Source organism: Echeneis naucrates, chromosome 4 (assembly GCF_900963305.1).
Source record: "Echeneis naucrates chromosome 4, fEcheNa1.1, whole genome shotgun sequence".
Taxonomy (NCBI): domain Eukaryota; kingdom Metazoa; phylum Chordata; class Actinopteri; order Carangiformes; family Echeneidae; genus Echeneis; species Echeneis naucrates.
In genome coordinates, this window is record NC_042514.1 from 19,407,631 (window position 1) to 19,433,281 (window position 25,651).

Here is a 25,651-nt window from a genome sequence, read left to right on the forward strand (position 1 = left end):
CACACACCATTTGTATTGTATGATTGTTTGTGCTTTCAGTTCCCCCTGTAGTCGAGGTGCTGGAGCCCCCCTTCAACAGTCCCCTGCAGGAGAGAGTTGCAAACCAGCGCATTGCCTTCCCCTGCCCTGCCAAAGGTACAGTAATAGTTCCTTCTATCCTTATCGTCTTATTTTGAAGAATAAAAAATTGATCATTTATTTCCCTCATTTAGACATCTACTTGCATTTTTTTAATGTTTAGTAAAACTAGTAAAATGAAAAATGCTAATTTTGCTTTAAATGCACAAATTCAGTACAGGTTTTTTTTTTCCCTCATAGCTAATAGCTTGGGTTTCCTTTGCTATTTTCCCTTCCATCATCTTTCCTTCAGGTCTTCCCAAGCCAGTGATTCAGTGGTTGCGTAATGGAAAGGAACTGACTGGTAATGAGCCCGGTGTGTCCATCCTGGAGGACGGTACACTGCTGATTCTGGCTTCTGTGTCACCTCTGGATAATGGAGAGTACGTCTGTGCTGCTGTCAATGATGCCGGATCCACTGAGAGGAAATACCAGCTCAAAGTCAATGGTGACTGACCTTTTTATCAGATCGTTTGCTGACACTTCAGTGCATACCTGATAGAAAGCTTTCTGTAAAAACAACCTTTCACACCGCCACAGTTCCCCCGGATTTCCAGGACAGTGAAACACCAGGCAACGTGTCAGTGGTCCTGAGCCAGCCAGTCAGCCTGCTGTGTGATGTCACAGGAAGTCCAGCCCCTGTTATCACCTGGTACAAGGATGAGAGTCCTGTAGGTGAAACCCCAATGAATATGTTGTTACACATTTCATAAAAAACACTGACGATTTAAGGTTGTTTCTTTTTTATAAAATGTTAAACAAGTTGTCTTTCAATATGCATAACCTACATTTCGGTGGCCTACCACTGCCGTCTATATGGATAAAAGTAATAACGCATTATAATGACTTTACTTTCATAGAGAAATGAAAGTTGTCATAAAGGCTGAATTAGTGCTGATGGCAGAGATCATGGTCCAAGAGAGCAGACTGAAAACCACTGTAGATTCTGTGTGGATGTAGAAGACATATTCAATTCCAGGCTTGGTGGCAATTTACTTAAAGCTGTGATGACAAAATAATTACGATGACTTGATATAAGAAGACAGATTTTGGGCTGCCTTCGCAACAACATCATAGTGAGTTGGCTGCTTTTTTGTTCCCATGCCTGCCTTTTTCATTTTTCCCACAAGGCAAACATGAAAGCTCAAGTGCTTCCCTTAATCTTCTAATCACAAGTAATCTAAATCAAGATTCTCCGTTCTTTGGATGTTTAGGGCTGTGAGAAACAGTTTTCTACACACTTTGCAGAAAGTGATTCTTTTTTGAATATGCATGAATTTTAAGCAGTGTTTTATTGTGATGTCTTCCAATTTGCACCATAATATGCTGTCATTTAGTAGTTCCAAAACTGTACCAGTTTTTATATTCATGCTTTATTTCATTTTATGTTGATTGACAGGTAGTTGCTAGTAACAATGTCCAGATTCTTGATATGGGAAAAACCCTGAGACTACTGAAGGCAGCCACAGCAGATGCAGGCAGCTACAACTGTAAAGCTATCAACATTGCTGGAAGCACAGAAAAAGACTTCTTCCTGGATGTACTGGGTGAGCAATGGAATGAAATGAAAACAGCTTTAAACACTTTTAATACTCAAAAGTAGCCAAGTATGTGACCCTTTTCACTGTTGGGATGTTAAAATGAGTGTGCATCGAAAGAAATTGAAAAGGTGACTGTCTCCCCATGTGCCGCAGTACCACCAACCATTTTAGGGTCAGACACTCCTCAAGATGTTACATCCCTTCTCAAAGAGGAAATCCATCTTGAGTGCAAGGTGCAAGGAGTGCCTTTTCCCACAATACAGTGGTACAAGGATAGGAAGTAAGTGTCATCTAAAACTGAATGAATGATGAATGACTGAATTATGAGATATGAGATAGAGTGGTTCAAACTTCAATAATGCCTTTTGCCCTCACCCATTTTTATTTATGCCAGGCTGGTGTTTCTTGGTGATCCCAATCTGGAGGTCATCAACAGAGGTCAGGTTCTGAGGATAAAAAGTGCCCGTCTTGGGGACCAGGCCCGCTATCAGTGTAGTGCCATGAATACAGCTGGAAAACAGTCCAAAGACTTCAACCTTAGTGTTTATGGTGAGTATCTGTTTTGGCAAAGCCTCAGCAGTCTGCCACCGAACTATACCTTCACATAATTATGTTAAATACACACCTAACGTCGCCAAGTATAGTGGGAGTTTTATTGTGCTTGTGCTGCACTTCCAGTGCCACCTTCCATCAAAGGAGGTAACTTAACCACAGAAGCCGTAGCCCTGCTGGACACAATGGTAAAACTGGAGTGCGAGGCACGTGGGGTGCCACTTCCTACCATCACCTGGTACCGAAACGGCGAACCCATCCTGTCCAACCGACAAGCTCATTATGTAGAGCGAGGCCGCTACCTGAAAATCCCTCGTGTTCACGTGTCCGATGCTGGTCTGTACACCTGCAAAGTGACCAGTGTGGCTGGAAGGGCTGAGAAGGCCTATGAGCTGGATGTTTACTGTAAGTACTTCACATCTTGACACCTGATAGTTTCTGAATTTATTTTTTTAGCTAAGTATTTCAGGTTGAAACAAAAGGTTAGATTACCCAGAGCACAAGCAATTTTAACATTGTTTCCACAATCCCTCTGATCTAAACCCCATTATTGTATTAATCTGAGCCTTAAGGCAGTTTATGTCACTCACAAGACATTTATAGCCGTTAAGAATGATTTCATACAGCTGTGGATAGCTGGCCAACAATCAAATCTTTGATCTCTGAAGAGTGCAAAAATGAATCGGAGGATTTGAAAGATAACGCAATTTTGTGTGTTATTTCTTGATGATAGCCTTGAATGTAAGATGCAAATAAGATCACGTAAGAGGAAGAAAAGTAGAAAAGTCCTCTAAGATTAAACTCTTTTTCTGTTCTGATCTTTTCTCACTTGCCCCCCACCACCCCCACCGGTCCACAGTGCCTCCTACCATTGCAGGGGGAGAAGGTGGGCCCAGTGAGAGGAAAGTGACTCTCAGTAAGCCTCTGATCCTGGAGTGTGAGGCTGGGGGACACCCTCCCCCCTCCCTCATGTGGCTGAAGGACGGAGTTCCTGTACATGACGGGGAAAACATCCGTGTGCTTGAGCACGGGAAAGAAATTGAAATCCTTTCAGCCGCAGTCTCAGATTCGGGTCGCTACATCTGCGTGGCCACAAGCATCGCTGGGGAAAATGAGGTCAAATATGACGTCAGAGTATTAGGTATGGAAACACACCTAAATATCTTCATTCACAACCCATACACACTCTTTCACTCATTGTTTTTTTTTATAAGGCATACATGTGTGCATGCAAGTTGTAGCAATCATTCAAAAGATGAGGTCTGAACTGACTTCCACACAGATGTCTTTGATGGACCTCAATCTAGGTCCAGGTTATTGTTTTTTAGAGCACAACTAAAAGAATATAAAGATATTCACTCTGACTATAACTGTCATTTGTTTAGCGATTTTCCAGGCTCTAATGTATTTAAATATTTTCCCATAGTTCCTCCCTACATCGAAGGAGCTGATGATGTGACATACAGCACGGTGGTACTCAACAGCCCTCTTGAGCTTGAGTGTGAGGCCAATGGAACACCTGTGCCTGTCATAACGTAAGCTCTGCCCTAACCCTGCCTCAGGCATGCACACGTAAAGGCAAAACTTAAACACACATACATACTCATGTAGATATTCATTGTAAAAAACGGCATTTCCAGGTGGTACAAGGATGGAAACACAATCAGACAGAGGGAAGGGTTACAAGTGTCGGCCGGTGGGCGACGGCTCATTGTGTCTCGCGCTCAGGTGTCTGACACAGCTCATTTTCAGTGTGTGGCTACGAATGAAGCTGGAGAGGACAAAAGGGACTTCAATGTGGTTGTCCATGGTAAAACATTTAAATATGATATCATATTATCTTGCAATAAAATGGATTGTTTGGCAAAAAACTAAAAAGCATCATAATTTTGCACATGTTCTTATTGAAATAAATGTGATTTGTGCTTTAAATGCAACCCATAGGGATAATCCATCTTTGGGTAACTACTGTTCTCTGTATTAATGTAATTTCCATCTTCCCTATTACCCACTGAAAAGCATTTAAAAAGAAAGTCTATCCTTTGATTCTGTCCAGTTCCGCCATCTATCCGTACCACTGGGCCTGCTGAACGTTCAGTAGTTCTCCAAAAGTCCATCAGTCTGGAATGCATCTCTAGTGGCATCCCCCCTCCGAGCGTTACCTGGCTTAAAGATGGCCGTCCTGTTGACACAACACAGGAGCAGCTCAAGGTTAGTTGATTTATTGACTGGATATGAATTTGTGCTTTTGGTGGGATCCATTCATGCATCTTCTACCTCTTTTCCGTTTCTGGGTCGTGGGGTTTGCTGGAGCCAATATCAGCTCACTCTGGGCGAGGGCGGGCCTGGATAGCTTACGAGTCCATCACAGGGCCAACACACAGAGACAGACAGAACCAACAACCACTCACACTCAGACCTACAGACAATTGACCTAAACATGCATGTCTTTGGACTGTGGGAGGAAACCGGAGTACCCAGAGGAAGGTTTTGGTGTGATATACTGTACTGCTTAAATTACATTTTTTTCAGCTACATGCTGCAAATTCAATATAAGTTGATGAGCATTACTTGTTTTGTTTTGTTTTGTTTTGTTTTTTTATAAAAATCAGTAACTCGGTAAAAAAAACTCCAGCGGAGTCAGCAGGGTGATCAATGACCATCTATGGCAGTCCCAGACTCCTCCAAGTGACTGTTCCAGAAGATGGAATCTTCATCATCATCTTGAGTAGGCTGTTAGCTTTCACTGGCCAGTCATTGAGGAAATAAAACAACACGGCCATAACCACTTTACTTAGCTTTATCTGGAAGAAGGTTCGAAAAGGGTCAGAAAAGCAGGGCATCACCTAAACAACACGGTAATCTTCTACAGCCTTGTGAAGCAAAAGTCAGGTGCTGATTCAGAATGAAAAAGACAGAGATGTAGTTGCTTAAGGTACCTTGGGTTTTATAATTCCATTGGCTGTTGAATTTGTGTACAAAAATTAAATAATAATAATAATTAATTGTTGATACCTATGAGGCAAGAGAGAGCCAAAAAAAAAAAGAACAGTGCCACAAAGCCAAAATTTAAAGGAAAAGTAAAGAGTGAAAAAGTTAAAGAAAAGAGTGAAAACTGTTCTGCTAAAGATGCTAAACTCTGTCAAATGCATTTGTCTGTCTGCTTTATAATCAGGCAGAGGTCTGTTGTCCTTTTGCTGCCTTCCTTGAGAATTGAGGGCTGGTGTGTGTGTGTGTGTGTGTGCGCCTCTGCATGCATGTGTGTACATTCGCAGGGTGTCCTGAGTGTGGAAAGAGTTTTACACCTTAATCCTTTCTTGAGCTTGCAAATCTCCTTGTAAATCTTTCAGATGCTTTAATAGTTGCCCTGCTCAGGAAAGAAAGTCCTTTTGGTCTCTATTTCTTATCTGAGTGGTGGTTTGAAGGTAGGCAGGCAGGAAGAGAGGTTCTTGGGTTCATAACCCAAGAACCTCTCCATGACCTTGAATACTGCCTAGATGCTGGCGCCGGGCATGTGTCCACTACAGCGTGTAGGAGTGTTCCGAGCCGCCAGTTCGGTGGTTGAGCTATCAGCGAGGTGTCCTTAATCCTTTATTCTGTCCATTCCTTATCACTTACCACTCTCCCATAAAGTCAAAATTATGCTTACCCTGTGTTTATGTGCACTTGTATCTGTCACAGCTGGAGTCTGCAGGCAGAACACTGAAGGTCACAGAGGCAAGACTTGAGGATTCAGGGAGATACACCTGCTTGGCCACAAATGCAGCTGGTGAAGCTCAACAGCATGTTCAGCTCAGTGTCCATGGTAACTTAAAGATCAACATGGCTCTCTCTCTCTCTCTGTATTTCTATCCCTGTCTTCTTCATCTACTGGTTTTTGTCATCTGTGCCATGAGACTAGGACACCTGAGAATAGTGTCGAACAAATGATTGTTCTTGTGTGTGATACTGTGTGTCTTTCAGAGCCTCCCAGTATCCCAAACTCTGGAAAGATCATCAACCAGACCATCTTGTCAGGGTTTCCCACTGAGCTCGAGTGCAAGGCCACAGGCAGCCCATTACCTGGTAAGACGGCTCACAAATATCTTTAATATCCTGCTGTGTCTGCTCATAGGCTGCAGGACGCCGTTCCCCTTGCCGCTCAGTTGGATTTGGCTGTACTGCTGTTTTCTGTTGTTATCTTTAACTGTTAGCAGAGTGGCAGAAAATTGACTTCAGATGGCTCCCTGCCGGCAAACTTGACTTTCTTTCTACCAACTCTCTCTCTAATTGCTTGAGCTTTTCAGTGTAGCAGTTTGGTGCTAATAAGAAATCAAATTCCCTCAAAAATGAACAATTTTTTTTTTACTTTTTACAGCAAGTGTTGCATGAAAGTAATCTCATACAGTTATAGTGAAAACACTTTGTTGTCCCAAGAATGTCTTGAATTTTAAACAGTTAATATGACATCAATAATAAGGTTTTGTGTCTACACATGCTTTAAGTTTATACGGATATCCATGTAATTTTATCTCTATTTTACAGTGTTAAATTTGTTTTTAATTTATTTTCCTCTCTCGTGCCTTTGTCTTTGCCTTGCGTTAAGCATTTTTAATTTCCATTGTGCTTCAGCTATCACTTGGTACAAAGATGGTCGACCTCTGACAAACGCAGCTGGGGTGAATCTGCTCAAGCGTGGCCAGATGATGGAGATTGAACGGGCTCAGCTATCTGATGCTGGGACATACAGATGTGTAGCAGTCAACCTGGCTGGAGTTGCTGAGATACTTCATAACCTGCAGGTGTTTGGTGGGTAACTTTTCCATCATGTTAACTTTAATTATCTGGTAAGATAGCTGGAAGCTACACGAATGTGCCATTGCAATTAAAACACGACTAAATGACAAACAGGCAAGCTATGCTGAAGTTTTTTATCTACTGGGGTTGTGGATATTCAACTAAAACGAGTATCCAGGACAGATACAGCAATTTTGACAAGTACGAGTACCGAACGAGTTAATACGAGTCAATATCAGTGCTGGGTTTGAGGAAAATCCTCCTCAGGGCATCCTGTGACAGACAGGACAGAGCAAAACGTGTCATACTCCGAAAGCCACGCCCACCGGAAGGGAAAACAATCGGCGGCACAATAAAAAAAACAAAAAACACTGTCCAGTGCTTAAAACATTATTTCAACATGCCAGATGATCATTTTAACACGCTAGCTATACCAGAGAAAAGACAGTAAAATGAAAAACATACATATTTTCACCCTCTTAAAATAATTGCCTAAGTCATTTTTTTACAAAAAATATTTTTTTTTGCCTAAATATCATATATTCAACAAATGGTTCCTTTTTTGTGTCTTGAAAAAAATGACTTAGGCGATTATTTTAAGAAGGCATCGATATGTGGGTCTCTCTCATTGTCCCTTCAGTTTGCCTTCATTTTTATGGAGAAATAATCCACTGAATGGAGGTGACACACATCGATATTTACAACTACCTGATGGAGTCCCCCGCTAAGATCATCATTTAACCTGATATAGATAAAAAGTCAGGCTGCATCCTCACTACTACGTCATCATTTAAAGTAGCTTTTTATAACCCAAATGTTTTAAATCTGCCCACTTTATGGGGTTATGGGGTAAAAACTGGATTCGTATTCGTATTCGTAGCCTCATTCTCTCTGTTTCTTCACCGGGTCAGGTGTTTTTCCGGTCGGCTCGCTCTTCTTACCTTGCTGTCATACAAATTAAGATGTAAATAAAAATATATTAAGGTTTACAATAAATATAGCAACTTCTGACCAACGCATATCAGTTTCAGGCTTAAAAATACAACTTTCGTATATACCACGCCCACTTCCGGTTTAAGTGCCGCCCCTACCAAGTATGAATACGTCTATAGCTAATGTAGAAGCTTGAACAGATACGGAAGCTGGTGTACTCCCTCATCCCTATTATCTACTGTCTAGAATCTATACACTATAGCTCAATACCATACATTTTGATTGACCATTACCCTTTTTCTTGTGTGTCTTACAGTGCCGCCTGTCATATCCAGCAGAGGTGGTACAGTAACTGTGGTGGTGAATGATGCTGCCAGGCTGGAGTGTGAGGCCACCGGCGTTCCTGTGCCCAGCCTCACATGGCTCAAAGATGGCAGCCCTGTGGCAAGCATATCACATGGCCTCCAGGTGCCCATAAAGGAGCTAAACGAATGAATCAATTCATATTTGAATGAAGGAGTGATATCTTTTTTGTGTCAATCAACTACTGCACTAAAACAAAAAAACAAGATTATTATTTGCCCCCCCTTTTTTAAGCTTTTATCACTGTTATCATATAAAAGTATATTTTGAGTTGAGACAAGATGGGGAATAATCTCTCCAGTTTGGCATCATTTGTGTTTTTAAGTGTACTGATCCTTCTCTGTATCTCCCAGGTGTTGTCTGGTGGCAGAGTGCTGAGTCTGAAAAGTGCACAGGTTAGTGATACAGGCAGATACACATGCGTGGCCATTAATGCTGGAGGAGAACAAAACAGAGAGTACGACCTTCTTGTTTATGGTAAATAAACCATCTTCATTTGCCAGTTGTGATTACATAAATATGCAGCATACAAACAGCATATTCTTGCATGCAGCTATGTATTTTAATTGTAAGTAGTTATAAGAGTAGGTGGAATTAGTTGTCGTCTTAGTAAAATTTCTATATTTGATATGTCACTGTATTTTTTATACAAGCCAGTGTTTGGATCACATATGTAGACTTTTATAAGCCAACAATAATGCAGCTTGCTATTAATTGCTCGACTAGATTATGACAATTTCCTGCATTGTATAAAAAATGAAAGGCATAATACAATAACACACAAATGTCTCAATTGGAGAGTTTTTGGCAGGAACTTATTTCTCTCCTCAGCATATGAGCTTCCTGTCATTTCCTTGCACCACTTTTTGTTTTACTTGCTAATGTGGCCAACTGCTGTATGTCTTTCAACACAGCACCCGATCCAGCATGAAACAGAAAAAAGAAAATATTTGAAACAAGGCTCTGAGCAAAACATGCGCATGAAGAGGCGGTATGATTAAGCCAAGTTTAGAATTTCTGTAACCCTTGTCAATTTCCTGCACAGAGCTAATCTTGATGCAAATCAGTTGTTATAGGAGTCTAATCAAAGCTGTCGAGGAAGTAATAGGAGACAAGGAGTTTACATAGGGGATTTTAAAGTCTGCTTATGTGTGTCTGTCCAAGTATATCCGTTTTAACATGGCAACACAGAGAATACAAACAGAAAGATCAAAACGAGCTTGTCAGAGAAATAAAGGGAGATTTGTTGGTGTAATTGCTACCAGTCTTTGGCAGTTTCCTGTCTCTGGTTAGACAGTGAGCTTAGGGGCTGATTCTGTCCTGCCCCAGTGACTTGTCCGCTGTCTAACCAATGAACAATACAGAGCAAATTGTCCCGCTGGTTTAGCAAAGTGGCCACAAATACCTCATGAAATACTGAAATATTGATTGTATGGTGGTATGAAATATTGATGAATAGATGAAAAGAGCTTCTTGAGGATGACCTTGTTGAAGTTAGATTGAGGGAGTGCAGACCTCGTCTAACCCTACCCCCTAACCCTAACCCATTTCCTGAACTCTTGCGCTAAAGTTTTGCTTTGACCTTTTTCGTTAACCAGTTGTACCCATCTTTGGTCACAGGACACCAAAAGCCTACTTGGGAGTTTCTTTGTTCCAGTTTCCATTTTCTTTTTTTTCACTTAGATTGAGTTTTATGAACTTCTTGGAAATGAAACTATGCAGATTTTTAGTGTTAGAAAAAAAAAGGTTTGAATTGGTTTATTGTTTATTGGTTTATTATTGTAATAGCCCAATGGTAAAATGAATCCTTTAAGAGCACCATATGCACAATTTAATATAGTCAGGAGGCTTTCCACCAAGTTAATATAATATAGATATTGAGGTAATATAAAGACTTTATAGCACTTAGAGTGGCTTTGTGGGCTTTTTTGTTTTTGCTTTGTTTTTTGTTTTTTAAGTGAAAACTATGGGATATTTAAATAAAATATGAAATTATACAAATGAATGTTTGATGGAACTTGTCAGAGAAATGATTTCACTGATTTGTTTTCATGTCTGCCACAGTGCCACCAAACATCAAGGGAGAGGAGGTGAATACCACAGTGATGCAAGGCCATTCGGTCGAGCTCCACTGCCAGAGTGATGCAATCCCTCCACCTGTTCTCTCCTGGCGCAAAGATGGCCGCCCACTATTCAAGAAGCCTGGGCTGAGTGTGTCAGCTGATGGGAGCTTGCTAAAGGTACAGCTATTGTCAGAGATAAGAAAATCAGAAACTAAAGCTTTCTCAGAGGACTTTCATATTTTTTTATAATATATATTCCATTTAGTATCTATTGAATTATGTGCCAGTCTATTGTTATCTAATATAAATTGTCTCAATTATTTTTAGGTTGATAGTGCCCAGGTACACGATTCAGGCAGATATACCTGTGAAGCCACCAATGTTGCTGGAAAAACAGAGAAGAACTATAACCTCAATATTTGGGGTAAATGTTTGTTACCTTTGGGTAAATTTGGGTTTAGCTTTGGAGTTAACTTTGAGCTTTGTATTTGGTGCCTGTGTGCCTTTGTAAGTGGCACACAGGCTAAATAGAACGTTTAGAACAACGCGGAGAGTGATTGCACTGGTTTGTGCCTTCTTCACAACAGCCTGCTGTTTTTTAGCGAAAGTGATTTTGCATAACACCGATTTAAGTTTTGCATCTTCGGTTCCTTGTAATTCTAATGTGCAAGCATTACAGTAGGTACAGAAAGTATTCAGACCCTCTTCAATGAAATTTTTGCAAATGTATTAAAGAAATATCACATGGCCATAAGTAAGCAGCCCCTTTGCTCAGTATTCAGTAGAAGCACCCTTTTGAGCTAATACAGCCATGAGACTTCTTGGCATTGACGCAACATGTTTTCCACACTTGGATTTGGGGATCCCCTGCCATTCCTCCTTGTAGATCCTCTCCAATTCTGTCAGGATGGATGGTGAACAGGTCTCTATAGAGATGCTCAGTTAGGTTTAAAACAGCTGGGCTCTGGCTGGGCCATTCAAGAACAGTCTGAGTTATTTCAAACACACTCCTTCGTTATTTATTTGGAAGGTGGATCTTCAGCCCAGTCTGTGGTCCTGAGCACTCTGGAAAAGGTTTTCCAGGATATCTCTGTACAGGTGTGTGCCTTTCCTAATCAAATCCAAACAATGTAATTAAACACAGCTGGACTCCAATGAAGATGTAGAACCATCTGAACGACAGAAGCTGAGTTAAATATACAAGTGTAAGAGCAAAGGGTCTGAATACTTCCGTACCCACTGTATATAAAAAAATCGCTGAATGGGATGTTTTTCATTTTTGGGAAGTCTATTAACTCTATGCTTAGACTGAGATGTGTGTGCCACCTTTTGGTGTCTCATCATTATTACAGTTTCTCCCAACATCCGTGGATCAGATGAGGTGTCCCCTCTGACAGTGATTGAGGGAGGCCTCATCACTCTGGTGTGTGAATCAAGTGGCATACCACCTCCAAGCCTTATCTGGAGGAAGGAAGGTTAGTTGTGTATATGTATTAAAGAAAACACTTAACACAAGAGCAAAAGAAATGTATTTTGTGTGCTGAATATTGTGTGAGTGATAAGATGTACCTAATCTGTGCTTCCCGTCTCTCTTCATCAAAGGTTCAGAGCTCAAGTCAAACCAACGTCTCAGAGTTTTGTCGGGAGGTCGGCAGCTGCAAATCTCCAATGCTGAGAGGACAGATGCAGCCTCCTACACCTGCACAGCCTCCAGTGCAGCGGGCACCACATCGAAGGAGTACAGTCTGCAGGTTTATGGTACATCTGAACCTCCAGATCACTGTCTTGTATTTAACAAAGTAATACCAGATTTTATTTGAAATGTGGAGAAGTCATCATGTACCAATCATATTGCTTTAGCCTAAATAATCAAAAGACACATTAAATATACAGATAGACAATTGTTGGGTTCAAATTTAACTAAAACAGCATAAAGGTAACTGAATATACTTGAAGAATAAATGAAAGGTGGACATAGTTAAAGGTTACTGAATGCTTAGTGTCTGCTGAGGGAGTGTTTGCATTAACTCATCTGCTTTTATCACTGCAGTACGCCCTATCATCAGGCGCAGCAAGGGCGAAAATGATGACGTTACTGTCACAAAAGGAGGGGATGTGACCCTACAGTGTGCTGCAGAAGGTGTGCCACGACCAGCAGTCACATGGCTTAAAGATGGACGGCCTATCACAGGCCTGCACGGTGCGAAGGTCCTGAATGAAGGAAGGCTGCTGCAGATTAAAGATGCGAAGGTGTCAGACACAGGCCGCTACACATGCATTGCCATTAATGTGGCAGGGCAGGCTGACAGCAAGTACGACATCAGTGTGCATGGTATGAAATTTCCACACTTTAAAAAGTTCGATTTTTGCTTGAATGGTGTCTTTCATAATTCCAATCTTCCATCTGGAGAATTATGGTCTATCTTGAGAGCTTGCACTTTCATTTTGTCTCTTTCTCTTATTCCCACTCTTCTTGTTCAGTTCCACCAAATATAATTGGTCAGGTACAGCTGCCAGAAAATGTGAGTGTCGTCGTGAAGAACCCAGTCGCTTTGAATTGCGAGGCTTCTGGTATCCCTCTTCCTGCTATATCCTGGCTGAAAGATGGGCGGCCAATCAAAGCGACAAGCTCAGTACGCATTCTCTCAGGTCAGTTTGTATTGGACTTTTATGAGCTGATATAAGTTTTCCTTGAAAAACTTCTCAAAAGGTTTTAAAATTTATTTCCCTTTCCTTCTTGTCTTTGCAATAAGAAAACGCACTCAGGAAGAGCAAACTTTCACAGGAGTAACCTGAACCGTATGTGGGTTTCAGAAGCTATGCAGTTGTAATACATCAGCAGTAATAAGATGCAATGGGGCCATTGCACCTGGGGCCAAACTCAACAGACAGAGCTGTGAAATGAGACAAACAGGAGCTTCTGTCCTTTTAAACATTTCACAAGCCATACTGGGTGTTTCCAACTTAGGCCTAAATTGCTTGTGCAGAAATACAAGTGAATTCTAGTATTCATAAAAAGCTGAACACACAAAACTGATCAAAACAGGGACAGTGAGACATGATAATCTTTGTGTTGTTGCAGGAGTAAATTCACGTTGAGGTGCATCAATTATATAGAAGATGTAGTGCAAAAGGTGAATTGAGTCATCTTTTGATCCTAGTTTTCTCAGGAGAGTTTCACACACCCTGCTTGTTTTTGTTTCTTTTTATCATTCAAGCTGCTTTTTCACATCTGTTAAACTTTTATTCTTATTAAAGTAGTATGTAAATGCTTTAAGAGCTACGGGCCTGAAAAACCAAATGCTGTTCACGGATAGCGCTTTTCAGAGGAGCAAATTTCTTCCCAACAACATGTGAAAACAAGATGTAAAAAAGGAGGAAATTAGCCAGTCTTTGAATACGTGCCACTATAACTGATTTACTGTTTACTATCTAGGAGGACGAAGCCTGCGTCTGCTGCATGCTGCAATAGAGGATGCTGGGAGATACACCTGCATTGTATCTAACACTGCTGGAGAGGAAAGGAAGAACTTTGACATTGATATCCTGGGTAAAGACACAGTACATATGTAGAATTACATTAAAGCCAGAATAAAATTGTTGTTAGTTATGTTTATGCTTTTGTTTAACATTAACTTAGAAATGTGGTGAACAGTGAAAGACAAAACCAATTTATTCATGTTTATTCAAATAGTTCCTCCCAGCATTGTAAATGAGGGAACTGTGGAAGATACTAAAGTCAAGGAGAAACACAACATTACTCTAATCTGTGAGGCATCAGGTGAGTGACTTAATTAACACTTAAATACAAATACAAGTGCATCTTGTGCATCAAGATCATTAAAGAGTTGATTTATTCCAGCAATTCAATTCAGAAAGTAACCCTATTAAATTGACTCATTGCACACAGGCTAATATATTTCAATTGTTTATTTCATTTAAATGTAATGATTATAGCTTACAGCTAATGAAGTATTATCAACATGGTAAACGTGTGTGTGTGTGTGTGTTTGCTCATTTTAAAAAGTGGGTGGGACTTATCTCGTCTATATTATATATATATATACACCTTTTGATTTCCATACATTAATGATTTCCTAGGTAACCCTGTGCCAGAGATTAAATGGCTGAAGGATGGACAGCTTGTGGTGCCTGACAGACGGCACCAAATTTTGTCTCACGGACGTTTTCTTCAAATCTCTGGTGCCCAAGTTGCAGACACCGGCAGGTACAGCTGCCTGGCATCTAACACTGCAGGGGATCGCAGCAGGCACTTCAACCTCAATGTCCTGGGTACAGAGACAACTCTTATATCCATTTAGAAATGTTTCTCAATCGAATCTTAAAGATACAAAACAACCACATTGTCCATTTCTTGCCAGTTTCTCCCTCCATCGCTGGATCAGGTCCTGATCATTCTGCAGAGGAGGTGACAGTCACTTTGAGCAGCCCCACCTCTCTTGTGTGTGAAGTCCAGTCATACCCTCCTGCTCTTATCACTTGGCTGAAAGATGGCATTCCGTTCGAGTCTAGCCGCAATGTCCGACTGCTTCCAGGTCTGAGATTGCATATTAAAGCAAAACAATTTAAATGAACTGAGGAGATTAGAACGGCACCATAGATTTTTTTGTAATTAATGATCCGTGCTTCTACAGGTGGCCGAACGCTGCAGATTCTTAACGCTAAAGAAGAAGATGCTGGGCGATATACCTGTGTGGCCACTAATGAGGCTGGGGAGACACTGAAGCACTATGAGGTCAAGGTTTATGGTGAGATGACTTGGTTGGTTTTCGCATTTGTATGTGGAATTAACACATATCTTTGAAACAAGCTGCATCTTTCATAGCTGGCCAAGAAAATCATAATACAAATGAAGACTTTTTATTTGGCAAATCTCAGTTCTGCATTATGAATGGTACAAGGTTTTTAAACAATGTGTGAAATGCTGATATCGTTAATTATTTTTACTTATGTTTTTTTATTATTATTATTTATTTTATTTTTTTTAATTTTTTTTACTCCAGTTCCCCCACAGATCAATAAAAATGATATTCCAGGGGAAGGACTGGCTCCAAAAGAAGTCAAGATTAAGATCAACAGCACATTGACCTTGGAGTGCGCAGCTGAGGCCTTTCCTGCCCCAGCATTACAGTGGTATAAGGATGGACAGGTGGATATTCTTTCCTCTATATTTACTGTTTCGAAATCTGTCTAATGATTCATACTTTGATTCAAAGTAAATGAAGAAATACAATAAACGTTTATATACTTAAATTAACCTTTTTTCCTTTTTTCCTCTGCAGATCTTGAGGGCAGACGACCATGTATCTATTACAGCCAATGGTCGTATTGTTCAGATCAAGCATGCGCAGGTGTCAGACACTGGGCGATACACCTGCATAGCCACCAACATAGCTGGAGAGGATGAGAAGGACTTTGATGTAAATATACAAGGTGAACTGGGTTGATGGATGAAAATGTGTTGAAATAGGGCTTCATGGGCTTAGGGAATATTCATTTGGTTTTGTTTGTACCTTTTTTAAGTAAAAAAAAATGCACAAGTTCATGAATTTGTGGTTTTAACTGCAGATCCATATACGCAATTGTTTCCAACCACACAGTAAATGAAAATTAAAAAAAAAAAAAAAAAGGTCAAAGAAAGGTTTAAATATTTTTCCTATTTTTTGCTTCTCTTTTCAGTACCACCTAATTTTAAGAGGCCTGGCGGAGTAGGTGACACGCTGTCGCCCACAGGGTTTGGAGTGGATGTCCGGGATGTGATACTCAACAACCCCATCTCCCTGTACTGTGAGACCAATGCTGTCCCTCCTCCTACTCTTACCTGGTACAAAGATGGACAGCTATTGGCTTCCAATGACAAAGTTCTGATTATGCCAGGTGAGAAAGACAGAGACAGCAGAGGAAGGCAGACGGAACAAGGCAGACAGCATATTAATACTTTTCTTTTATTGGTCAACTGCCAGGTGGGCGAGTGTTACAGATTCCCAGGGCCCAGGCAGAAGATACAGGCAGATACACTTGCGTGGCTGTCAATGAAGCAGGAGAAGACTCCATTCAGTATGATGTGAGAGTGTTATGTGAGTAAAAAAACACACTTTTGTGGTACAAGCATCTGTCAATTAAGCAGACCTGGACAAAAGTTTGCTTAGATTGAACAGTCTCTTGCTGTGTATTTCTATGCCACGCCAGTTCCTCCATCCATACGGGGAAGAGACAGCGATTTGCCTGATGAGGTCACAGTCCTAGTCAACAAAACTGCACAACTGGAGTGTCATGTGGATGGAAACCCAGCCCCCAAGATCACCTGGTTTAAAGACAACCAACCAATCAGCTCTGATGGTTCGCAAAGAATCTTGTCCAATGGGAGAACACTTCAGGTAACAACCAGGAAGCGCAGTCATGAAGCTATTTGTGCATTCAAAATAAATGTTATGTTGAATAATGTGTACAGTGAGTTACCACAAAGTAAGTAATTCTGTAATTTTGTATTTTATTGAGTATATATTCCTAAATTTTTCAGGTGTCAATGATGCAGGTGTCTGACACAGGGCGCTATGTTTGTGTAGCTGACAATGTAGCAGGCAGCGCAGAAAAGTTCTTTAATCTCAATGTACATGGTGAGTGATGGGTTCATTTTCTTTGTTACATTTGTGAAAAGATAAATGAAATTACAATATAAAGTGTTTGCACTTTCATGCCAGTAGACTACCTGAAGTTAATGGAGTCTTTTATTCCTGGAAGATGACCCTGCGTTATTTTGAATATTTATCTTTGCAGTACCTCCCACCATTCTCGGCCTGAGTCCTGAGAATGTGACAGTCGTGGTGAACAACTTTGTGTCTCTCTCTTGTGAAGCTACTGGTTTCCCCCCTCCCACCTTGAGTTGGCTAAATGAGAGGGGGGCTATTCAAGGCAACACCCATGTCATTATCATGCCAGGTAATGCAGGCTATGAGTAATCTACACCTGTAGGGTCACATTAAAAAGAACAATTCAGCAGTGAGAAAAATGTTAACGAGCCATTCTGCAGTAAAAGAAGGAGCAGGATATTCGGCACAGAAGTCTGATGGAAGCGTCTGTGTGTCTCATTATGCTTTCAGGTGGTCGAATGCTTCAGATTCTGAAAGCAAAAATATCTGATGGAGGAAAGTACACCTGTGTGGCCATGAATGCAGCAGGAGAAGCTTACAAACACATCTTTCTCACAGTTTTTGGTCAGTCTGCATCAGTGTTTTATATTGAACATCTATCTTTGGCCTCTTTACATCATAAACTAGCAGTAAATGTTCTCATGTTGGGTCTTCTAGTTCCTCCCAGTATCCGGGACAGTGGTGGCGACTATCCTGTGGTGGTGAACGTGCTTGTAGGGAAATCAGTAACTCTGGAGTGTGAGTCCAACGCTGTACCCCCTCCCACCATCACCTGGTACAAGAACGGCAGGATGGTGACAGAGTCAGCCAACCTGCGCATCCTGGCTGAGGGGAGGACGCTCCAGATCAAAAGCTCAGAGGTGAGACGTCAACAGATACCACGCTGTCTACTCCGTGTTTTCTGTCTATTTTTCAGCAGTATCGTATGGAAATACATCGAGCTAAGCAGCAATGCTTTTTCATGTTATTTCTAATTACTTCTGCTCTACCAAGAGAAGATGTGTGGTGTTGACTGTGTTAGACTTGTGTGTGACCAGTGGAAAAACATACCCTAATTCTACCTTAAGACCTCAGGACAAGGTAACAAACTGAAATACTGTGAAATTTCTCCACATATATGATAGTTGGTTGTTGTTTTTTTTTTTCCCTCCTCTTTCGGCTTTTCCCTGTCCGTGGTCACCACAGCGAGTCAGCTCTATGACTCGCATGGTTCATTTGGCTACAGTTTTTACACCTGATCCCCTTCCTGTTGCACCCCTCCCCGTTTATCCAGGCTTGTTTGTTGCTGGGGTTTGGACCTGGAGCCTCAGTAGCTCAATGCTAACCACTGAGCTATATCCCTGGGCTCTCCACATATATAATAGGACATATTGTTAAATGATTTTTAGCATGTGTGCTAAAGACACCATCTCTTTTATTCAGGTGTCTGACACCGGACAATATGTTTGCAAGGCCACCAATGTTGCTGGTCAGATGGACAAGAACTTCCACCTGAATATTTATGGTAGCACATTCTACATATTGATTTATTCAACATGCAGAGTATTTACAAACTAAAGTTGACTGTATTTAAGAATAATGTCGATCTCTTTCCCCACAGTACCTCCCAGCATTGACGGCCCAGCAGAGGAGAGTATCACAGAAACAATCAGTAACCCAGTCACCTTTTCCTGTGATGCTAGTGGCATCCCACCTCCCAGGCTTGCTTGGTTGAAGAATGGACGACCCATAGGTATACTACGATGATTTTGGTTGACAAGAGTAGACTGTAGTTAATGTTCTCCTGGGAAAGGAGCTGCATTATCTGTGCATACAGTAAGGCTGACAAGCTTTGCCAATGTCATTTAACCAAACGATTTTCATGATTTTTTTTTTTTTTTTTTTTAAGAGAATTCAGAGTCTCTGGAGATGCACATCTTCTCCGGAGGCAGCAAGCTTCAGATTGCACGGTCACAGCTATCTGACTCTGGCACATACACATGTTTGGCCTCTAATGTGGAGGGAAAAGCACACAAGAGTTACCACCTAACTATACAAGGTACATGCACACGTTTAGTCTCAACCACTATGAAACATGCTAATCTGATTCTCTGCTAAATGCTAAAGCGTATTACTCAAGCTATTTCCCCCATTTTGTCGCAATACAACCACAAACTTGAATGCATTCTTTTGGGATTGTGTCTGATAGACAACACAAAGTAAAGAAAGAAAGAAAATGATGCATGGTTTAAGATTTTTAACAAATGAAAATCTGAAAAGTGTGGCATGTATTTGTAGGGTTTGTCAGTTCATTATAGAACTACTTTTTCTGGAAGGTACAAGTCTTTTCAGGTACGCCTCCACCAGCTTTGCACATCTGCAGACTGAAATTTCTGCCCATTCTTCTTTGCCAATTAGCTCAAGCTCAGTCAGAATGGATGGTGAGCATCTGTGTAAAGAAGTTTAAGTCCTTCCATAGATTCTTGGACTTTGCTGGGCCATTCCAACATGTAAGCATGCTTTGATCTAAACCATTTCATTGTAGCTTTGGCTGTATTTTCCTCTATCGATCTTCCCATCCACTCTGACCAGCTTCCTTGTCCCTGCTGAACAATTTGGATTGAGGCCAAAAAGTTCAACTTTGGTCTCATCTGATCAGAGCACCTTCTTCCACATGTTTGTTGTGTCCCCTAGATGGCTTATGGAAAAACTTATGGCTTGATTCAAAAATTGCTTTACTCTTGCCATAAAGGCCAGATTTGTGGAGTACACGGCTAATAGTTGTCCTGTAGACAGATTCCTCCACCTGAGCTGTGAATCCCTGCAGCTCCTCCTCTGTAATTAGAGCCCTCCTTACCCAGTCTGTTAGTTTAAGTTTAAGTTTGTAGTTGCACCATACTCTTTCCATTTTCAGATGATGGATTGAACTGTGCTCCATGAAACATTCAAAGCTTGGTTTATATTCCTTTACAACTTGCTCCCTAACCTGTTGTGTGTGTGTCTTGGTTTCCATGCTGCTGTTTGTTCACTAATGTTCTCTAACAGGCCTGTGAAGCTGTCACAGAACAGCTGTATTTATACTGAGACTAAATTACACACAGGCAAACTATTTTTACTTATAAGGTGACTTCTGAAAGCAATTGGTAGCACAGGATTTTATTTAGGGTTATCAGAGGACAGTGGGCTAAAATACAAATATGTGGCACACGTTTTAAAGAATTTTTGTTTGTTTTTTTGTTTTTTTAAACTGTCATTTTCTTTCCACTTCACAATTGTGCTCTGCTTTGTGTTGGCATATCACATAAAATTCCAATAAAATACATTTAACTTTGTGGTTGTCACATGACAAAATGTGGAAAAATTCAGGTGGTATGAAGACCTTTTTCAAGGCACAGCATATTTTACATCACACAATAACATGTTAACATGGCCAAATTATACCTAACTTACCAGATAATCAATTTGCCTCTAACACTAATTCTTTCTTAGTCCCTCCTAGTATTGTTGGATCGGAGTTGCCGACTGAGATGGGAGTTTTGCTTCATGAAAACATCCAACTGGTCTGTCAGGTTAAAGGAAGCCCATCTCCTACCATCCAGTGGTTAAAAGATGGAAAAATCATCCATAGTGAAGAGAAAAAAGGCCTTAGGTACAATAAAGACTTAAAGAATGAATTTATAGATTTCCATGTTGGCCAATCCATGTTCCGGAAATCACTCGGATCTATTCTAATATTACTTTTGTGTTCAGAATCAGTCCTGATGGCAGCTCACTCACTGTGATCAGAGCTCACACCACTGACAGTGGCAAGTACACCTGTGTAGCCAGCAACACAGCAGGGGAGGAGGACAGGATATTCAATCTAAATGTGTATGGTGGGTTTCACTCTAATAAAACTAAATTAAATAAATAAATAAAAATTTCTTCTTTTTTTTTTTTTTGTCACTAACTTTACTGTCTGTCAATTCTCTTAGTACCCCCTGCGATAGATGGCAACACCGAGACAGTCGAGGAGCTAACCACAGTTCTGGACAGTTCTGTCAATATTGAGTGTGTTGCTACAGGCTCTCCTGCTCCTCAGCTCAACTGGCTGAAGAATGGCCTCCCCCTGCCAGTTTCCTCCCATATTCGGCTCCTCTCTGCTGGACAGGTGCTCCGGTAGGTCAGTGGACAGGGAGTAACAAGAGTTTGTAGTACATTGTGCTACATGATAGAAAACTTCTTGCTTTCCTTATGTATAGGGAATGGTGAGCAAACATTTTTATATTAGATGTGAAATAACGTATTGTAAATATGGACTATTGTGTTGATTTTTTTTTTCTTTTTGCATGACAGCCAATCAAACTCTCCATCACTATGTCTATTTTAAAATCACCTTTTCATCTCTTCATTTCTCACAACCAAGTTTGTGAGAAACCTGGGTATTATGTTTAATGACAAGTTTTATTTCACTGATCATGTTGCTTCCACACTCCGCTCACAATATAAAACGTGCATTTACTAGTTTCCCAGGTATTCTGCTACACTGAAGCTTTACTGTCAATCACTTGTAAACTGCTCTGTCAAATGAGTAGATGTAAATGTAAATAATGGTTTGTCTGTGGCCATACAAAAAGAAGTTGCTGTTCTGCCTGCATCAATGAATTCTCAATGTGAAGAGCTGAAATTTGTCTGACAAATGAATAAGTGTGAAACATCAGACTTCATGAAATAGTTAAAAAGATAAATAGAAAAAAATGATAAAAGAAACAATTTCCAACCTGACAATTATTCTCCTAAATTGTGTCTATATGATGTTTGTACATTTAGTGAGAGGGAAAATGAGGATATCAGGATGTTTACGTTTTACCATTTTGTGTCTGCCAGTATTACACGCACCCAGGTGTCTGATGGCGGCACATACACCTGTGTGGCATCAAACAGGGCAGGCGTTGACAACAGACAGTATAACCTACAGGTGTATGGTGAGTATGAAAGCATTACTCACTCTGAAAATCAGTAGTAAATCACAAAACGCCAGTCTTCTTTTCAAGAATGAATGATAGATAACTGCGCCCCTCATTTTTCTCCCGTAGTTCCTCCCGGTCTGGACGGAGCAGGGAGCACAGAGGATGTCACTGTCGTTAGAGGAAATTTGCTGTCTCTGCTGTGTATTGCTGATGGGACCCCAACCCCCACAATGGCCTGGATCAAAGAGGGTGTGGCTTTAGCCCCCAACTCTCACCTCAGATTCCTCAACCTGAATACGACTATACAGATCCATCAGGCTGAAGTCAATGACACAGGACGCTACACGTGTGTGGCTAACAACACTGCTGGTCAGGCAAGCCGCCACTTCAACCTGAAAGTGCTGGGTGAGTATAAAGTGTGGGAAGGAAGTGTCATTTGTCAAAAGGCCTTTGGTCAGTTAATATCCTAAAACAGAATTATTCACAATACTGAACAATGGCTGTTAATGTTGCGCCTGTGTTACACTAATTCACGTCTCGTCATTCAAAATACCATCACTTTGTTCAGACCCTCCACGGATCAAAAGCTCAGGTGTCCCAGCAGAAGTCTCTGTGGTGGTTAACAATGTTCTGGAGATTCACTGTGAGGCCTCGGGCATCCCCACACCCTCCCTGACCTGGCTGAAGGATGGACGCCCACTCCCACAGACAGACAGTGTGGGCCTCCTCCGGGGAGGAGAACTGCTCCGTGTGGCCTCAGCACAAGTCAGTGACCAAGGATTTCTCCTGTCTCATGTCATTTAAGTGTGTCATCACGTCACTCGCAGTACTATGGCTCATGTTGTTTTATTCACGCATTTAATCAAGAACCTGGTATTAATATGGTTTAGGGTTAGAAAGCTGTTGTTAACCCTAACTCCGTTCGTTGTAGCTAGATGTTTATAATGAACCTGTCTGGAATAGTTTAACTTTCTACTTTTTTCCTCAGTTGGAGCACACAGGCAGGTACAGCTGCTTAGCCAACAGTCCAGCAGGAGATGATGTCAAGGAGTTCAAGGTTCGAGTGCATGGTGGGTTACACACACATATATATATATATATATATATATATATATATATATATATATATATATATATATATATATATATATATACATGCACAATGTGCACTGCACATGTTTTTACAGTCAATGACTTGCAGGGTGTTAATATATTTTACATGTACAGAAATTTAAATTTCAGCCATATTTTATATGGCTATATTTTAAGCTAAGTCAGTTCATTTTTATCGATATAGTTTCTCTGTTATGTATTTAGGAAAAGATGAACTGTTCAGTCTAGATAAAACCATGCTACAAAATCCATGAGATAATAATTTTCTCTGTTTGGTTTTTCTGTAAGTGCCCCCTAACATCGTGGGGGAGAGCACACCTCAGAACATATCAGTACTGCAGAACAGACAGGTGACTCTCGAATGCAAATCTGATGCTGTTCCACCTCCAACTCTGACCTGGGTCAAAGATGGCCGACCACTACAGGTCAGAAATCAAACAAAGCTACCCTGCATACAATGCATGACTTGTCCAGACGATGTTCACAAATAACCTTCTATCTGTTCTTAGGCCTCTGCCCGGGTGCGTATTCTGTCTGCTGGCCGCTATTTACAGATCAACATGGCGGAGCTAAGTGACAGAGCTCAGTATACCTGCGTGGCGAGTAACATCGTTGGCAAGACCACACGGCAGTTTAACCTGGCTGTCAATGGTACAGTTACAGCTTTTGTATGATATTTATATACAGTACCAGTCAAAAGTTAAACACACTAGCAGTGTGTCCATACTTTAATGTTTTATACAGTGATATATAATTTTTTATCATACTGAAGAAGGGGATTTCTTTTCAGTTCTTTCCTTAAATAGTTATATAGCTCATGATCGCAAAGATACTGAAAAACAAATCTGTCAATTTTTTTTCCTTTTACTTCAGTGGCCCCAGCTATCAAGGACGGCCCCCAATCAGTGTCAGTACATGTCAATGAGCCGACCATACTTGAATGCATTGTAAGCGGAGTCCCACCGCCCCGTATCACCTGGAGGAAACTTGGAGCAATATTAGCAGGAAACAACCCCAGGTAAAATTAATGCTGTTGTCAGTGATTCTGGCAGCCTTTATTACTGTCATTATTGAAGGACAAATTAAGTATTTCTGTTTGTGATTGTGTTACAGCCATTAAGATACAACTCTATCTGTGTGAATGTGTGCAGGTACACGTTTACAGAGGATGGGTCTTTACACATCCAATCTGCTCAGGTGACCGACACCGGCCGCTACCTGTGTATGGCAACAAATGAGGCTGGGACACAACGCAAGAGAATAGATCTGCAGGTTTATGGTGAGCACTAAATATGTGCTCAAAAAAACTCAGACAAGCACATGCACCCAGTAATTCTATGACTCCTGCTTCTCATCTTTCAGTACCTCCTTCTATCGCTGATGGTCACACCAATGTGACAGTTACAGTCAACGTTCAAACCACCCTGTCTTGCGATGCCACTGGTATACCCAAACCCACTGTCAGCTGGAAGAAAAACGGTCGAACCATGAACATTGACCAAAACCAGAATATGTACAGGTTGATCCAGGTTTTTTCCCTCTCCATTTCTTAATACAAGACCTTAATCAGCTCAAGACTTACACTTGCAATTTTGTAAAAATGGACATTAATGAAATTGTAGAGGGAGGACCTTATAGTGTAACTACCTCCATGTACTAATGTAACCCTGATTTTTTTTTTTTTATTATTATTTTCAGATTACTATCATCAGGGTCCTTGGTAGTTATAGCTCCCACAGTGGATGACACAGCAGTGTACGAGTGTGTGGTTTCTAATGAGGCAGGGGAACACTCCAGAGCCATCAGCCTCACTGTCCATGGTGAGTAATACAGCATCCTTTAACAACCTCATAATTCTAGCAATGGCATGATCATCACTTCAAAACATTTTCCACATACACTCACAATTACTACTATGGAAAACAAATGGTTAAAATACGTTTAAATACGTTATTTTTGTTATTGTTAGTATATACATTTTACATGTATTTTTGTTTCGAAACATTTTGCCAATCATATTTTTCATTGTCTAATCTGTATATTTATTTATTTATTTACTGTTATTTATCTAAATAAACTGATATTTCCCCACAGTTCCTCCATCTTTAGCTGATGAACCCACAGAGTTAACTGTAACCAGACTGTCCCCAGTGGTTATTGCTTGTACTGCCTCTGGTGTCCCAGAGCCCACTATCCACTGGACTAAAGATGGCATTAGGATTCCCAAAGAGGGGCAAGGATACAGCATCTTGCCCACAGGTAAGTATTCTGAAGATGATTTAAAAATGTGTTTTTGAATAATTTATCTGGGATGATGATGGTTACAGTCAATGAACTTTTAGCTGATATCCACACATTTGTAAGAGTGACTGAAAATGATGTGCCTAAAATGAGAAGGTCATATGGCCCCAGTAGAAAAGTTTTTTTTATTTTATTTTATATTTTTTATCATTTTATAATTGAATGTTACTGAGGCAAAAATTTTTAGGGCATAAAAATGGGATACTTTGGTGTAGGCCAAAAAATAAAACTAGACTAAAACTCACAAAAAGTATTGCTGAGAATGTCAAAGGGTCCATGGAGTGGGGCTTTGA

At 40.7% G+C, this 25,651-nt stretch overlaps 1 protein-coding gene across 1 annotated transcript in view; it reads left to right on the forward strand.

The window, feature by feature from the left end:
- Window positions 1-25,651, forward strand: part of hmcn1 (hemicentin 1) — a 73,670-nt gene that overhangs the window by 36,546 nt on the left and 11,473 nt on the right. Inside the window, exons 25-77 of the mRNA XM_029499766.1 lie at window positions 40-135; window positions 371-565; window positions 658-788; window positions 1,517-1,664; window positions 1,812-1,938; window positions 2,053-2,207; window positions 2,337-2,615; window positions 3,070-3,351; window positions 3,637-3,745; window positions 3,851-4,020; window positions 4,267-4,421; window positions 5,892-6,015; window positions 6,174-6,275; window positions 6,822-6,998; window positions 8,236-8,387; window positions 8,636-8,759; window positions 10,347-10,522; window positions 10,673-10,769; window positions 11,698-11,820; window positions 11,948-12,103; window positions 12,396-12,677; window positions 12,827-12,994; window positions 13,782-13,895; window positions 14,040-14,126; window positions 14,447-14,638; window positions 14,728-14,901; window positions 15,001-15,114; window positions 15,370-15,515; window positions 15,649-15,799; window positions 16,046-16,243; window positions 16,330-16,443; window positions 16,556-16,743; window positions 16,887-16,983; window positions 17,144-17,305; window positions 17,467-17,580; window positions 17,674-17,876; window positions 18,439-18,520; window positions 18,617-18,748; window positions 18,905-19,054; window positions 20,485-20,644; window positions 20,746-20,870; window positions 20,970-21,153; window positions 21,862-21,959; window positions 22,071-22,349; window positions 22,513-22,709; window positions 22,933-23,014; window positions 23,346-23,482; window positions 23,567-23,708; window positions 23,931-24,075; window positions 24,209-24,336; window positions 24,420-24,576; window positions 24,756-24,877; window positions 25,152-25,316. Of these exons, the coding sequence (XP_029355626.1) occupies window positions 40-135; window positions 371-565; window positions 658-788; window positions 1,517-1,664; window positions 1,812-1,938; window positions 2,053-2,207; window positions 2,337-2,615; window positions 3,070-3,351; window positions 3,637-3,745; window positions 3,851-4,020; window positions 4,267-4,421; window positions 5,892-6,015; window positions 6,174-6,275; window positions 6,822-6,998; window positions 8,236-8,387; window positions 8,636-8,759; window positions 10,347-10,522; window positions 10,673-10,769; window positions 11,698-11,820; window positions 11,948-12,103; window positions 12,396-12,677; window positions 12,827-12,994; window positions 13,782-13,895; window positions 14,040-14,126; window positions 14,447-14,638; window positions 14,728-14,901; window positions 15,001-15,114; window positions 15,370-15,515; window positions 15,649-15,799; window positions 16,046-16,243; window positions 16,330-16,443; window positions 16,556-16,743; window positions 16,887-16,983; window positions 17,144-17,305; window positions 17,467-17,580; window positions 17,674-17,876; window positions 18,439-18,520; window positions 18,617-18,748; window positions 18,905-19,054; window positions 20,485-20,644; window positions 20,746-20,870; window positions 20,970-21,153; window positions 21,862-21,959; window positions 22,071-22,349; window positions 22,513-22,709; window positions 22,933-23,014; window positions 23,346-23,482; window positions 23,567-23,708; window positions 23,931-24,075; window positions 24,209-24,336; window positions 24,420-24,576; window positions 24,756-24,877; window positions 25,152-25,316 (8,067 nt within the window). The remainder of the gene's footprint in view (window positions 1-39; window positions 136-370; window positions 566-657; window positions 789-1,516; window positions 1,665-1,811; window positions 1,939-2,052; window positions 2,208-2,336; window positions 2,616-3,069; window positions 3,352-3,636; window positions 3,746-3,850; window positions 4,021-4,266; window positions 4,422-5,891; window positions 6,016-6,173; window positions 6,276-6,821; window positions 6,999-8,235; window positions 8,388-8,635; window positions 8,760-10,346; window positions 10,523-10,672; window positions 10,770-11,697; window positions 11,821-11,947; window positions 12,104-12,395; window positions 12,678-12,826; window positions 12,995-13,781; window positions 13,896-14,039; window positions 14,127-14,446; window positions 14,639-14,727; window positions 14,902-15,000; window positions 15,115-15,369; window positions 15,516-15,648; window positions 15,800-16,045; window positions 16,244-16,329; window positions 16,444-16,555; window positions 16,744-16,886; window positions 16,984-17,143; window positions 17,306-17,466; window positions 17,581-17,673; window positions 17,877-18,438; window positions 18,521-18,616; window positions 18,749-18,904; window positions 19,055-20,484; window positions 20,645-20,745; window positions 20,871-20,969; window positions 21,154-21,861; window positions 21,960-22,070; window positions 22,350-22,512; window positions 22,710-22,932; window positions 23,015-23,345; window positions 23,483-23,566; window positions 23,709-23,930; window positions 24,076-24,208; window positions 24,337-24,419; window positions 24,577-24,755; window positions 24,878-25,151; window positions 25,317-25,651) is intronic.